A 17469-nucleotide genomic window follows, 5' to 3' on the forward strand; every position below is an offset into this window, starting at 1 on the left:
TTCTTCTAAACTGAATGGAAATCAATTTTATTTCAAAATATTGTTGTTTCTATATGATATCTTTAAAAAATAAACATAATGAGACATTCATAAATTAGGTGTATATCACTTACATAGATAAATATTTGCAGAACAGAATGACTTTAAAAATTTGAGATTAATACATTCTGAGATATTTTTCTGTTATTAATAAGCAAAATAGCTCTAATATTTTTCATGTTAAAATAATCAATTTTAATCTAATTCTATTCCTATAAATTTCTGGTTGTTATAATATGCTCACACATACAAAGCAATATTTCTTGTGCAAGATGTTGGTATTTAGAGTATTACTATCATCATAATAATAGCAAAAAATGAAATTAGATGGTCTGATATATATTTGAGTATGACATGATTTGGAGAATTATGCAAATATAATTTGTGTGTTAAGTTTAACTTTATGGATAAAATATTAACAATAGTGTGTACTTTTAAAGTTTATTTGAATTGTATTTGGATTATGAATTACAGTTGTAACTTTTTTGAATAATTATTATTAAAAATATTTCTCTATAATATAGCAATCTTTTAGTATGCATAGCGTGTGATCCATATCTTAATTGTAATTGTTTCCTTTTACAGAATATTTTTAAAATTATTTAATCATTTATAGACATATTGTCCTCTGTTATAAATAGATGCATTTTCTGCCATCTTTTATGAATAGAATATTCTACTGCTTTGGTATGATCCTACAATACACTTGTGGTTTTTTAGTATTTTGAAATTTTGTTTCCCATACATCAGTAGTAGCTGTTATGACTGTAGCCAAATTATTTCATATTAGATAATATTAACATCATTATGAAATGTAGGAAATTACACTATTATAAAAGAAATTTCTTATTTAATACAGATTTTCATGGTAAGAATAACTTGATAATAATTTGAACAGGCAAATTAGGCATACAAAGTGAGAATTAAATAAATAGTTAATGATACAAAATGATTCATATAGCTATATTTAGATAAGTTATATTAAAAAGTAATTGAAATATATTTAAAAAACAAAAATTATTTTTTAAATATTTTAATTTAAAAAAAAAAAAGATGCAACCAGTGCCAAACGATCTATTGAAATATCGGGGTATAATAACACTTATTTAACAATTAGATGTAAATAATTTGACTAGATGTAGGGAATTATGATGCCATTTTGTTATCATTTTAATAATTATAATAAACTAGCAGACCTGGCCACGCGTTGCTGTGGCTCAAAATGTATCTATTATAAATGTATAATGCCTCCCCTGTTAGGGGAATTTCAAAAAATCTCTTCTTAGTGTACATTCTCTTGACGTACCCTATTAAAACGCAATCAAACACACATCTAAAATAGTATAATAAAAGTCGAGTTCTTCACAGTAAGCCTTAATCCTGTCCCTCTCCCCCGCAGGGAAATATCGAAAAATCCATTACTAAAAATGGATTTTTCGATATTTCCCTGCAGAATATACACTAAAGTATATTCTGTTGACGTAACCTATTAAAACGCAATTAAAAACGCAAAAAACCGCATCTAAAATAGTATAATAGAAGCCAAGTTCTTCACGGTAAGCCTTAATCCTGTCCCTCTTCCCCGCTGGGGAATATCGAAAAATCCCTTTTTAGTGTATATTCTGTTGACGTAACCTATTAAAACGCAATTAAAAACGCAAAAAACCGCATGCAAAATAGTATAAATAGAAGCCGAGTTCTTCACAGTAAGCCTTAATCTTGTCTCTTTCCCCGCTGAAGAATATTGAAAAATCCCTTTTTAGTGTATATTCTGTTGACGTAACCTATTAAAACGCAAAAAACCGCATGCAAAATAGTATAATAGAATATATAATCTCTCTATTCACCGGAACTTGTAATAATAAAAGAAACCCTTCTAACCTTTTTTACCCGGTGTGGTTCTATTTTTAGAATCGCTTCGTTCTATTTACAGATTAGCAAACGTTTTCACAGCCCCTCCTGGGCTCTTCTTCAGGCTTCGTCGAATAAGCCGTTAACATTCGAAAATATTCAATTTCCGGAAAGAAATTTAAATTGAATATTTTCGAATGTTAACGGCCTATTTGACGAAGCCTGAAGAAGAGCCCAGGAGGGGCTGTGAAAACGTTTGCTAATCTGTAAATAGAACGAAGCGATTCTAAAAATAGAACCACACCGGGTAAAAAAGGTTAGAAGGGTTTCTTTTATTTTAGTATAATAGAAGCCGAGTTCTTCACGGTAAGCCTTAATCTCGTCCATCTCCCCCCAGTAGGGGGAATTTAGACGTGTATATCATATACAAACACTTGCGTATTCGAATGCAACGTTGTGTCAAAATTCAAAAGGAATCGGTAGGAACAAACGAACGTTATATTTTATTTATATAGATAGATAGAAAATGATCTGCTTTAGTCCATTCTAACAGAAAAGCATAATGCCTAACAGAAAAGCCAACTTAGGTTGTCAGAAGTTAGCGCCATCTGTTGGACATGAAAGCCTTAATCCATATATAAATATATTTTTGAAAGGGGGGAAATAGTGATCTTCACATATGCCACAAACCCTCGCGGGAGTGTATTAAACAACTTACCAAAGTTTCATGGCAATCGGATAAATAGTGTGGTAATGCATGAAGGACAGACACACAGACACACACAGACAGACATACATTCGTTTTTATATATATAGATTAAATTAGAATTTCTGGAAGAAAAGAATTGGCCCAGAGCAGGTACAATTCCTATTAACCTTACAGATATGTTGTCAGTTAATTATTAAAATTATCATGAGATGGGAACATAACTGCCTACCTCTAGTCAAATTATTTACATTAATTATTAAATTAGCCGTATAACCTGATATTTCAACAGAGAGTTTGGCATTACTTAAAATTACATTTATGGATTTGTGTAGATAAATAAATTTTTACAAAATTAAGATATTTTAAAATTTAAAATATGAATAATTTTCCTTTTACAGTTTATTTTGGGATTCATCTGGCGTGTTGTAACAGGACAAATGAAAGAAGTTGATGACACACGGGAATATGATGTTATTGAAAGGAACAATCAGCAGTCTGATAATGCAACAAGTGTTCATGAAAAAAATAAAATTTTACGTAATGGGTATGTTTTAAATTTGAATATTAAATCTACTTCAAAAGAAATTTACCTGAATTTAACTACATAAATTTCAACATAACCAAGCAAGTGCCTTAAATAGTTGGGTTGTAAGTCTGCTAATTTAATGATTAATACTAAGTAATTTGCTGCTAGAGATAGACATTAGATGCCATTGCTTAACAAATAAATTGTTTCAAATTCTTTTGTGAGATCCCGGGGAGGTAAGAGGGCGTCATACTTCCTTTTCCGGGACTCACTTGTCAAGGATGGCTGTTACGTCGACGGCGCGTTACGCGAGTGGGTGAGGAGGAAGGATGGGGGCGACGATAAAGCAAAGCCGACAGTCAAGAAAGACACCATTTTATAACAAAACAAGATTTATTAAAATCAAAAGAACAAAATTACACGTCTACCCTCATATACAAAAGGGGGGCCGGAGTGAGAGAGTTTACACATATATATTCATGATTCCAGGTTAGACGGAGTCCGGTGAATGTCCCAGTAGGTAAATATTCACTTAGAAGTGGCGATAATTTTTGGGATGACGGAGAGTCAGTTAATGGGACGATGGCACGTAGAACCTTAGAATTTGTAGGCTGGACAATGGCACTTAAAAGAACTTAAGAAACTTAGAAACTTTCAGGTTCGGTCGACGGCACAGTGCACTTCGTAATGGAGAGACAATTGGAGAGCCCGTTAGGGGGGAAGGAAGCGTCTTTTATAAGTTTTTGATGGGAAAACCTGTCACGTGATCGAAAACAGATCGCTATTAGGGCCATAGGTGTTCCCGGGATTTAAATAAATGACTAGTTCGGACGCTAACTGTAAACTATCGTGCTAGACTATCTACCTGCTCCGAGGGAATAACGGCTTGTTGACAGTTAGGGGACGATCGTTGCCAGTCGAGGGTCAACAATTTCCCGGGTATGGAATGTTGTTGATTAAGCCGTTTATAACTGGAGTGAAATACTTCAGGAATTTTTTGTTCTTAACTTCCAGATTTCACACTATTAAAATTATAATTATTAATTAATCTGGAAGATTGTTTGGTTATGTTTCTATACATATTGGATTTTGCAATGTTTGATATAAACTTCAACTAAAAATTAGAATAACCACTCCAAATTTAAAATATTAAAAATTTATCAACTGAGATATTTTGAACATTTTAAAATTCACTCTTCAAAACAATTTTTTTCCAGGAATGTTACATCTACACTATATTTAATTACTATGAAATATTCAATTGCTTGAAATTCAAGAAATCAAATTTTATAAGATTTTAAATTAGTTATAAAATGCTTGAAAACTAAATTAATCTGTCATGTTTAGTTTAAGGACAGATGTTCAGTAACTCTATGAAAGTAAACCAATCACATCTGTTGTTCAGTTTACACACAGACAACAAATCTTGTGTTGAGATTTTAATTTTGCAAGTTTTTTCATAATAGAAACTGTTCACTTGTGCATAAGTTGCTGGAATTCATTATCTAATTTTACTTTGAATCATGTGCATTTGTAATTTAATGTTTTTTGATCTTGTGACAATATGTTATTGCTGACAAGTTGTTGAATGACCCAATTTCTTTCATTTCATTATTTTTTTAAATTTAGTTTTAATATACAAATTTTGCACATTATATAAATGACCACTTTTATTGGGTTGTTCGGAAAGTAATTTCGTTTTCTTATTACTAGAGGAATTAGATGTATTTTTATCAGCCAATTTGATTTTAAACCACATTTTCATTATATAATTTGACAGCTGACATTTTAAGACTTATTTGTAAAAAATTTTGTTCGATTCTGTACAATTGTTTTTTTTTTTTTTTTCCGGTGACTCATCAAATATGGACAATCAAAAGCATCATTTTCGGCATATTTTGCTTTTTTATAACTAAAAAATCAAAATGCTGTTTAAACAAGAAAAAATTGTATGTGTTTGGAGAAGATGTGTTGAGAGAAAGACAGTGCCAAAAGTGGTTTACAAAATTGCATTCTGGCAATTTTAATATTGAAGATACACCACATTCTGGATGGGCATTTGAAGCCAATGAAAACAAAATAAAGGTATTGATTGTAGCAGTCTGCCGTATAACAACACGTGAAATCACTAAGAGATCAAATCTGTTAAATTGAACCATTTATTACTACTTAAAATGAATTGGTTTCGTTTCAAAGCTCAATATATGGGTTCCACATGTTATTAACAAGAGATGCTCTCTATGGTGGGATTTTAAAGAAATTTTTTTTTGAGCTTTTACCAGACAATTTAACAATTGATTCGAAAGTGTACTGTCATCAAGTAAACAAATTGAGTAATATCATCAAACAGAAAAGGCTAGAATTGATCAACAAAGTGTAGTGTTTTACCATGATAGTGCTGAATTTCACACAAGTTTGGTAACTCGTCAGAAACTGTTATAGCTTAGATGGGATGTGTTATCACACCAACCATATTCACCACATCAGGCACACTCAGATTATTACTTGTTCCAGTCTATACAAATTTTTTTTAACTGTTTACTTGAAATGACAATGTCAAAAATCACTTGGATCAGTTTTTTGTAAACAACGATCAAAATTTGTATGAATGTGAAATCATGCTACTACCAGAAACAATGACAACAGGTATTTGACCAAAATGGTCAATATATAATTCAATAAAATATTTATTTATTATAAGAATATTGCGTTTATTTTTCTAACACTTCTCCCACACCGGGTTGTATAAACAGAAAAAAAATTAAATACGGTTGCCCAACGTACTCGATCGTTTAAATTACGGAACACGTCCCATTTATTTATGCTGTTCGATTATCAAATCCAGAATTGGCCTGAGGAAGAGCCCAGGAGGGGCAATGAAAACGTTCGCCATTTAGAAAAATAGTTCGCACCGGTTATCGGTTTTAGAAGGTATTTAATTTTTTTCCGTTTATTTTTCTATGGAAAAAACGAAATTACTTTCTGAACAACCCAATAGATGTGATATAGAAACTGCTTTATAAAGTGAAACATTTAATTATCATTATATGCATCAACCTTTTGTCTTGCAGTGATAAACCCATGTGACATTTCATAAAATGAATAATCAAAAGCAGGAATTGGCCAAAAAAGCTGAAAGTGTAGCAAAAAATGGTGCTGGAAGTGAAAATGAATGTGATTAGATGATCTTACAAGTTTTTCAAAGATTCCAGAATGATTATAATTTTCCCATTGATTACTAAGATTGGTTTGCATGGTTTAAGCTTGTGTGATGATTTTTATGGTTCATCACTTTATGCAAAACAAAGATTATCTATATATTTTTAAATTTTGTAAACTTAAGAAAAAGTAGGTTAAAAATTAAGGTTGACATTTTCATTAATGAAATAGCTTAAGGAATGATTTTTATTATGTGATATATGCATTTTAAGAAATCAGTTTTTATTTTTGGCAATTTATATTTTTAGTTTTAATGACAGACAAAACAAAATTAGTTTAGTTTATAATAATTATTATAAGCAGTTGAACAAAAATTTCAGTTAGCTGTACATAAATCTCAATATTGTGTGTTAAATATTTTATTTAAATAAAATAAAAATTCTATATATAAGAATGAACTTTTGGAGTATTAAAAGTCATTTTTCTAGTATTAACAGGGCTTAAAGTGACACTCTTTTTTAGCTTTTTTTCATAGCTCCTCTCTTTTTAAGCTTTTTCTGAGAAAAATTCACTTTTTTAGCTTTTTTCACTTCCCATGTAAATTTTTTTTTTTTTTGTAAATGCGCTCAGGAATGAAATAGTGACCAGCACGTCCCCATATGCCTTATGGACCGTGCGCGACATGATAAGGCACTGTCGTATACACATGTAGTGTACTACATTTATATAGACTAACAAAACGAGGAGCTTCCCAAAGCTTGATACTCTGCACATGCTGTAGGAATTTGCACGTGGGTTCTCATTGCTTGTATCTTTATGAAATACCGATCTCCGTGGCGCTTCGATATAATCACGCTGCATTAAGACATAAGTACTTCTAGTTTGGCGTTAAGAGTGATTTTTATACAGCATTATTTTTAGCATTTGTATTTATTTAAGCGCAGTGAACAAAAGAAAGAAATAGATTTTATTTAATACTAACAGTAGAAATTCCTGTTTTAACAACGGAAAATCGTATAGAACCCAATACTTTCTCGAAGTAAGTTGCTAAGCAAACTTCTTCTCAACCGCCTGCTATTCTTTAGCTTAAACGATGACATTACTCGTTTTTGACTACTGTAGAAAAACCGAAAATAATAATTGTTGAGCGATAATAAATTTGATTTCTACTGTTATTATTAAATAAAACGTTGTAGGACACTTGTTTCAAAGCTTGTATCTTTCTAGCACTCTGTAAAATTAAAGATCGAGCGAATCTCGTGCCAGGAAATACAAGATTTTAAACTAATATCTTAAATATTAATAACTTCTGTAGAGACAATCTTTAGACAAAGACAGAAGTATGGTTTTAAGTGGGTGCTTATATATTTGGCATGCACCATGGTTTTCTGCATTCTAACCGTGTCCTTCATTTTCCATTTTGACAGAAACTATAAAACTCGTCACGCGCATGCGCATTCGAACAGCTGCGGTCAATCCGGCACCAAATTAAAAACTAATTTGTAAATATTTAGCGTCGAAAAACCGCTATTTTCACTTTAATCTAGCTTTTCGATATGCTTCTAGTTGAACTCAGTCAAAAAATTAATTTAATTATAATTTATTGAAGATTTTAATTTTTTAATATTAGAAAGTAATTAGCATAAATTACATGGTGTCGTGTCTCATCTTCGCTCCCGTTCAAGTTTATTGTCCTATACATGCGCTGATGTTCGTTTTTACTTCTGCTGGGGTTTTATTTCAACCTCGACCGTTTGGTTACGCAAAGTGGGGAGACGGGCGTCACGTGATCGCGTACCTGACTTTTTAAAAGTTTCCTTACCTCGAAAGAAACTTATATTTTTTCTTGATTTTAATTATTATTAATTAACTTTTTTGATGGTTTCTTATATCTTTGTATTATCTAAAGTTGCAGCTATAAATGCGTAAAACTTTATTTAAAAAATTGTTTTTCTTATATTTTAAAATTCAAAAATAAATTAAATATCGGAAATGCTAAACTATAAGTACAGTGTGTTTTACATTATCATTGCGAACAGATACAGCCAATTATTTTATAAACGTATTTATTATTTTAATTTTTATAAATTATTTAATTTGATGCAACGTGATCAATTAATTACTGTGGCGCGTTAACATGGGCATAGCCAGGAAGGGGCATGGTGGGCACGGCCCCCCACTTAACTTGGTGCCCCTCCCCAGAAAATTACAGCCCGGCCCCAACGCAGTTAACTTGGTACCCCTCCCCAGAAAATTACAGCCTCTACTAGGTCCCCCATAACAAACTCTGGCTACACCAATGCGCGTTAATTAATATGGAGGTGAGACTCGATTCAATTACTTTTTCATTTCAGACGTTAATTACAGTGTTGTTTTAATGTAATTTTATACATAATGTATGTTTATTATGATTAATAAATCTATATAGGAATAATATCTGTGTCTAATAAAACAAAGCGATTATAAAAATAAAAAGCGTGCGTTCCATCTCGATCTTTTGTAAGTGAAATTTTATGATTTTAATTTTTTTAAAATGAGATTTTTATTTATAATTTCTGTAATTTGATCTATAAGAGCAAAAAACTAAACTTATCAAATATCAACTCTCTGTAAATAATTTCATTATTTACTTATTAACTTCAGATTTGTTAAATTTCATGGGATTGTATTATTTTTCAACTTCAGGGTAGTAGAAAGTTTTGTATATTTTCTCCCGTGAAAGTAATAGACTCTGCCAGTTCCCCACTGTGAAGGACAACAAACTGCTAAATGTTTAATTACATTGTTTTCATAAACTCTCTTCTCTGTCAGTTGTGGGTCGAATGACTAACAAATTGTTTTATTGTATTCAGGGGAATAGATTTGGAGACTAGTATTACCAGTAATGAATTCCGTAATTTTATTTTTAATCATTTAAAAAATATTGATAAAATTACCAAATAAATGATTGGGTCACAATTACTAGTGGTATTACTATATAACAGACATGGGCAAATGCGACTCTGAGAGCTGCATACGGCTCTTTTTGAGTTTTATGTGGCTCTTGCTGAAAGTGTTAATTTCTGCTTTTTATTATTTTTTTTACAGTTTTATTTCCACAATTTTGTGAAAGTATGTTTATTAAAAAAATTCAATACTTGTTCTATATTATATAATAAAATCGAGGTACGGAACTGCAGTACAGAATAAAGTACAGAACTGCGGCTCCCATGCATTTTGCAAAACCTACATTTCGACTCCCACTGAACTTTTGCTTGCCCACCCCTGCTATATAATGAACATGCAACCCACTGATTCTGCCAGAAGTTGTTTTTTTTTTCTTCTTTAATTACATTTTTTTTAATGAAGAAATCAAAAAATGTACCTTGAAATAAATGGTGTTTGAAATTTGGCATGTTATATGGAAACACATTCTGGTAGTTATGTTACTATTCCATTTGCTTTGCTGTGTAATGGTGGGAATTCTGTACGGGGTACATGAAAACTTAATGCGGGCCTGTTCTGGCTTAATGCAGTCTTACTGGTCACTTTTCTGGAGTATAAACTCAGCCTAACTATTTTCATATTTAATCTTATCAGTCCGCTTAATTAATAATCAATCTAATATCATATGCAATGTTATTGATACAAAATATGTGCGCATTTGTGTGTTTTTTTTAATAATGCCTATTTTCATTCATTTTAACACTATTAGCTTTTTTAGCTTTTTTTCAGTGTGAACTCTCTTTTCTCACTTTTTTTCTATTGCCATGACTGCTTTAAGCCCTGTATTAATCATTAAAAAAAAAAAGCTGAAATCTTAAACATTTTTATTATAGTTTGATTTTAAAAAATATTTTTGTATTAAAACAAAATGAATGGAATCAATATCTGGCAGAAATTTGTATGAAAGCAAATGTTTTCAAATATTGTTAAGCAGACATCTTCAGGCTAACTGACTTTTGCAGCTGTTAAAACGAGAACTGCTATCCATGTGTTAAGAGGGGTGACATAAGAAAGAGAGGGAGAGGAGGGTTGTAAGATTAAAGATAGATTGACTTCCCCCCGCATGGAAGTCTATTATCTACAATCAGTGGTTCCCACACACAAACCCAAAGAAATTTTTTTAAGAAAGAGAGAAAATAAAATTAATAAAAATATTGTTTTGAAAAATTAATTATACTGTTTTCATTATAGATAAATATAATTGCTTAATATTTTTGAGCTCAAAAAATTCTTTTTTGGATATTTTCAGACACATTCAAATTAAATGCAAGTAAATCATTGTTATAATAACAGTATTTTATAATTAATTTTTAATATTATTTTATAATTTTAATTTTATACTACTGTAACAATGATTTGCTTGCATTTAATTTGAATGTGTCTGAAAATATCCGAAAAAGAATTTTGAGTTCAAAAACATTTTTGGTTAACGTGTTTTTTGAAAAGTTAATGGGGTTAATGCATATTTTGAAAAGAAAATAAAAATTAGTTTTATGTCATATACATATGTTCAAATCACACGAAACGTAATGATACATTTTGTGATTTGAACATTTATATAGCTTTTTAGTGATATTTTAGGGGGCTTTGAACAATACATTAAAAAACACTTGCTAGTTCACTAATTGCTAAGTACTTAAATGGATCTTTTAAAAGTTGCATGTTGTCTTGCAGAAAAATACTTATTGTATAATAATAACCATTTCTATTGTAACAATTAAAATATAGTATTTAGTTTATAGATTTTTAAAATTTATATATTTATTCTTTATTTTTAGCATTTCAAATATCAATGACACACTTGCAAATAAAGAAGAATCAAATGGTACTGAGATACTGAATGGTGAAAATCCACATTCAGATTGTCATCAAACAAGAGTAAGAAGATAGCTTAAAGTGAATGAACTTGTGATCAAAATGTATGTAAGAATGAAGAATATCTCATTCCACAGTAACAAATCTTAAAAGGAAAGGAAAAGTCTTTTTGAAATAATGCTAGGATTGAATTGTTTCATGAAAAATATAATTGGTTGTTAATTTTAGTTGTGGTAAGGAGACAATTTATATTGCACTTTATCTCATCAGCTGATATGATTTCACTTTTAGTTATTATATTGCTGTGATGTATTACTTATATGCTCAAATTATTATTTTTTTTTAAATCTTATAAGCATCATTCAACTTCATAAATGTATTCAGAATAATTTTGCATATTTAAACATTTCCATATCTTTAATTAATTAGTTGATGAAACTATTTATAGATATGGTATTTTAACTGTTTAATATTCTATCCATTCATTAAGATATTTTTCTAATTTGTTAATTTTATGCTTAAATAATAATAAAATTTTTAAAAACTGGTTTATAAAAATTAATCTTGCATTAAATGCTATACAACTGTAAGGAATTAACCATGGTAAATTTATCTTTTATTTTAAATAGTCTGTAATGATAATTAACAATGCTTATAGTTTTATTTTCATATGAAAGTGTTACATTTTATAAGTGATATATTTAGAGAAACATGCACTCTGATATAAGGTTTTGTATGAAATGGGTGCTATTTCTATTGTTTGACAATAAATGTTATCATTCCAGTATTGCTTCTATATACATTCAGTCAAAAGATTATTGGTGATAATTATTTTTTTTTTAGAATTGATTTGTACAATGGTATAAATAATTTGGACAAATGTTAAAATGTTTGAAAACAAATTCAAAAGTTTTGTCTCAATTCATAGCTTTAATTCTTAGCACAATAATGGCACTTCTTATTTGATCTGTCTGTTTTTTGTAGTGAGTGAAAGATCACATTTAATATTGTTTTTGAACAGTGATAAAAATCATTGAATGTTTATATATCAACCTTTCTTCTGAATGATGATTATCTTTGAGTTGATTTAAAATTTCAGTTATACATATATATTCTTTTCTTATCATTATTCTCATTAAAGTGATTTTCTTAAACTAATTATTAATGTTATGTGAAAACTGCTTTGAATAAAATATTTATAACAATATTAATCTATAATTATTCTAAATTTTGATATATTCAATGGGTAAAATTTTATATTGTCTTCCAGTAGTTTAGAATAATAAATATTGTTATTCAGTAAATATTTGTCTTGTAGATGGTGATTTTTTTAACTTTATTTGGAAAAGTCGCAATCTTTATTTAATTTGTAAATTTTTTCTTGTATAAATGAAGAGAAAAGGTAAATATTTTTAGCTGTGAATGGTTAGTAAAATCTAGTTAATTTCATAAACCCAAAATACCAAATACTTTTTAACATTTTAATAATTTTATAAAACCAAGATACCAAAGATCATTCAAACATTTGAATAAATTGAATATCATTCTTGTTGTTGTTATAAGAGATTGTTTGCTTAGCTTCTATTTGTACTTATAAAATGGTGTAAAATGGAGCGTACTTATTCCTTCTGCATGCATTCTTTTGCATACTTGTCCATTTCTTTTGTACTTAGATTCTTTTTATCATTCCAAAAACTGAAGTTTAAACAAAACGTGCAATTAATAACATGTTAGTATTTAAATGTTGAATTTTCTTATCAGAATGCTTTTTATAAATTTATTTGTTAAAAATATTAAATTTTTCTTATTCCTTGTAGTGTTGAAGTATTGCTAAAGCTTTGATAAAATAGATCTCAGTCTTATCTAGTTAATGAGATCTGCAATTTATTCTTTGTATTGAATATAATATGAATTTTGTGATTTTCGCTTTGTGCATTTCATGACCTATTTTATTCATCAGATTTTGTAAACAGTCATGAACAAAATATTGGCATTATTATGAACAGAATAGAAAATGGAATATCTTAAATTGCCAAACATTCTTGATGATAATCAAAAGATATTAATGTTAAATTTAAAAATTTTAATAAGTGATACTTCATTTCTTAAAGAAAAAAAAAATATTTTTTTGAAATTTATCAAAATATTTTTATAAGTTTCCAAATTTTGTATTTACTCGGGATAAAAAAACATTAACATGGTATAAATAAAAACGAAGTTATATATGGGATCATATTTTATTAATGTAAGACTTGTGAATGGTATTTCTGTATAAAATAAATATATATACACACACACATTAAAAAAAATTTGAATTAAATGTATATTGTACTGTTGTTTGGTAAGAGAATTTACAATTATCTGAATTCCATCCATTTTAACAAATTATTAAAAATTATTCTGTCTTTGATAAAAAAAATTTTTTTTTATCTTTTGAAAGCAATATTGTTAATTATAGGAAGTTGAATATTACAAATAATCTATTGAAATTTATATATAAATATTATAATTTATAATACTGTTTACATAAAAACAAATCTTGTTTATCATTATATATATATATATAATCAGATTTTACATAAAATAACAAAAATAGGTCACATTATTTGTACAATAATTAGACCTGCTATTTAGAATAAAACTTAAGAAAATGTTTAAAATTCTATTTCTTTCAATTGTAAATTCCATTTTCTGTGAAATAGGATATTGGGCATTTTTTTAATTAATGACAGATTAATATGCTATATCATGTAACATTTTAAAATTAAAATAAAGTTATGTGAAATAAGTTTTGATTTGTTTTAATTACTGTAATATATTAAAATTTAATCATTAGAATTAGTTTGATTTTAATTACGATATATTGGAATATTGGCTCCGTTGTACCGAATGATTCAATATTATCACTTAACTGGCTACGTTTATCATATTAATTTTGGTATGCAAGTTTCTATGGAAATTTTTGTAATATTGACATGTGATTAATTCATAATTTTAAATTGGTTAATATATTTTGTAAAAATGAAAACATTTTTTCATAATTTTATACTAAAGTCCAAACTTTTGGAAACTAAGCTGATAATAGATTGGATTTATGGTCTTAAACATAATCAGCTTCGAGCAAATTGCCTAAATTGAGAAACATTTATGCACAAAGTTTGTATGAAGAGTAGTTGCATACTCAAAAAATATTCTTTTGTAAATTTAAATATATTTAATAGAGATTTTTTAATCTTAACAATTGGATGTATTAACTCATTATTGACAGGGAAAAAATTGTAAAAAGGTAAAATTTGTTACAAAATGAAAGAATCTTTTCTTAAAAAGTATAATTTTTGTGATGATTGATGTGTGGAAATTAGATATATAAAATTCATGAAAGGAGTCTTTTTTTCAGTTACTACAAAAACTATCAGAAGTATTTCCCCCTCCCCTTCAAATTTTAACAGCAAGGTTTGAAATTTTTGTAACAGCAAGAAAAACTTTAAATCTTATAAATTTTCCAATGTATTGAATAAATTATGCTGAAGGAATTATGGAGAGAAATTTGTTTAAAAAATTCCAAGGATGGGAAAAATAGATTAATTAATGAAGTTTGATGAAGTGATTTTGACAAGATTTGTTTTTGTTAATTCTTTTAAATAATTTCATTCACTATACAAACCATGTTTGAATATGCTTTGTGTGTAATATTTATGTAGTCAAAGCATATTGAAATAGTTGCATATTAAAATATTTTCAATACTGTAATTGTTAATTGAATTAAATATACGTTAATAATGATTCAATATATTGGAATTTTAATATACGATATGTATCAGGTTTATTAAAATTTAGTTATTTCTGTATGATAAATAGTGAATAACTATGAAGCAGTGATCATCGCATTTATATGTTAACAAAGCATTAATATATAAAGTACTTATGATTAATCATCCATTTATTATTATTATTATTATTAAAATTTTTTAAGACCTGAAAATCAGTCTACTGTGCTACTACACTGCAGTATTTAAAGCAAAGTACTGGTACTATTAGCAGAATAAAATTACTGGTATCTTTGTGATTTATTGCATATAAAATATATTTATTAATTACATTTTAAAAATACGTATCATGCTTAGTTGTGTGCTTATTTTCATCCATGTCAAATTAGAGAAAGTCAAGTTTAATATTAAAATTTGATTACCATTTTTTGCCTTGTTTTGTTAATCTTATAGCACTAGCCAAATAAATTTTAGAATAAGTTGAACCACTGATGTTTAATATAGATCTGTTCAATTAGTTGAAACAGTGCACATTTTTACGTCAATTTGACATGTGCGTTTTACAATGAAAAATTCTAAAAAGTGACGGTCAAATTTATGTAAAAATATGCAGTATTCCAATAGAACAGACCTAGTTTTTGTTGTTAGGTTCCTATCAATAATTAGGAATAATAAGACGGCCGGATGGCCGAGCGGTTAAGGTGGCAGCCTATGGTCTGGGGATTCCCTGTTCGAATCCGGACGGGTCGAAAAGTCCCCAGGAATTTTTCGGGGAGGGGGTCCTTCCCATTGTGCGCCTGGCCGAACCCTGCTAAAAGGCCCTCTAGTGCCCACAGGGCGGAAAGTTTACCGAATTATTCCTAGGTTTTTAATCTTAAATATAATCTATAATACGTATATAATTTAAAATAAAGTGTGTGTAAAAGAAAATTAAATTTTTGCAACAAGTAATCATTAAACGATTTCGTAATTTTTTTTTCGAACTCTGTAGACTAAATCAAAGTTATGTCGTCGTTATAACTTTCTAATCATCATTCGGTTATTTCATATAAATTTGTTTATTTCATCATCATTAATTTAAATTAAAGTACATTATTTAAACAAAAAGTTGTTGAAAAATTTTCTAGACATAAAATTTCATGTTTTTAAACAGCATACTACAACATGGGTGGATAGTAGAATTGTCAATTCTCGGAGTCGCCGGAAATTCCCGAGATTTGGCAAAAAAAAAAAAAAATTTAAATTGCATATTCTCTTATTTACTCATGATTATCAATATATGATTTTTTAATTAGCTTATTTTTCAATGTGATTCCCTTCTTTGCAATTGCCCTTCTTGGATTCCCAGTAAGAAGTTATTTTTAGCTGTAGACGTATCCACTCACGAACAGCTTCAATTAATTCTTCATTGGAAGTAAACGAATCAGAGTAATACACTGCTATACACCCGAAACGAAAAGAGCATCAACGCAATGGCGTCATATTGGATGCTTAAAGCCAAAAAGTAAAAGAAAACTTTTCAGTACGCAAAATTATGGTTACATGTTTTTGGGATGTGCAAGGTGTTTTGCATGTGCGTTTCCTCACAGAACAGCAGACAATAAATGCAGACTTACTCAAATCTGGTGGGACCAATGAAACAACCGAGACAAGAATTTTAAAAGTCAAAGTCTACTGCTAACAAGTCAATGCCCATCTGCACGTTGCCGCTCACACCACGTAATGATTCATAAATTGAAGTGGTTCCTTCTCTATCACACAGTCCCGATTTCGCCTATTGGACTACAGAGTTAGGAAGAAGTAATTGAAGCTATTCGAGAGTGGGTACGACTACAGCCTAAAGACTTTCTATGGAGAATCTACAGTAGAAGCTACTCAATGGCGCCAATCTATTGTAAAGGAGAGGATCACATTGAAAAATAAGATGATAAACGTGAATATATTATTTTTTATTTAAAGTATAATTTATATTTGATGAACGTGCCTTGTATTAAAAGACACTAAAGAATAGGCGACAGCGTTTCGATGTTGGTGAGAGTAAAAAACACGAAATTTCCTGAAAGTTTTTATTTCTCAGGAAATCTGGAATCAACTCTTCGGGAATTGGCAAATTTTATGAGTAATGCAGTAAATTATTATATTTAAAGATGGACAATGACGTACCTCTTGGGTTTTAAACTGCTGTAGAAAAAACGTTAGAATTATATCACCACATCTGCGTTTTTGTATCAAGCCGAAACAGAAAAATAACGCTGCGGAGCTCAGTTTTCCTAGAAAATATCTAGTTAGTTCTAGTTTCTTCGTTTGAACATTAACCTCGAGAGGGCACTGCTTTAAATAGTGCTTCGTGCTTCCAAATCAAGACAAAATTTAAAAACAAGAATAAATCAAACTTATTGAAAACTAAAAAAACCCATAAAACATTCAATGCATTCTTAAATTTTTAATTTATTCTCCAAAGAATTAAAACAGTAAATGCAATCAAATCCGGAAAAATTCAAACTTTTCAATATTTGATGTAAATAATAATTAACATATTTAAAAAAAGAAGAAGAAAAAATTGAAATTTGCACGCTCGAGACGTCATAATTTATTTATAATGTAAAATTTTTGGATCA

The 17469-nt window shown here is 28.9% G+C and overlaps 1 protein-coding gene across 1 annotated transcript in view; it reads left to right on the forward strand.

The window, feature by feature from the left end:
- Positions 1-13873, forward strand: part of LOC136983363 (ceramide synthase 1-like) — a 72545-nt gene extending 58672 nt beyond the window's left edge. Inside the window, exons 7-8 of the mRNA XM_067280080.1 lie at positions 2998-3143; positions 11048-13873. Coding sequence (XP_067136181.1) covers positions 2998-3143; positions 11048-11159 — 258 coding nt within the window. The 3' untranslated portion in view covers positions 11160-13873. The remainder of the gene's footprint in view (positions 1-2997; positions 3144-11047) is intronic.
- Positions 13874-17469: the final 3596 nt, after the last annotated feature.

The sequence above is a fragment of the Centruroides vittatus genome, unplaced genomic scaffold (genome assembly GCF_030686945.1).
Source record: "Centruroides vittatus isolate TY-2023 unplaced genomic scaffold, ASM3068694v2 contig_880, whole genome shotgun sequence".
Classification (NCBI taxonomy): domain Eukaryota; kingdom Metazoa; phylum Arthropoda; class Arachnida; order Scorpiones; family Buthidae; genus Centruroides; species Centruroides vittatus.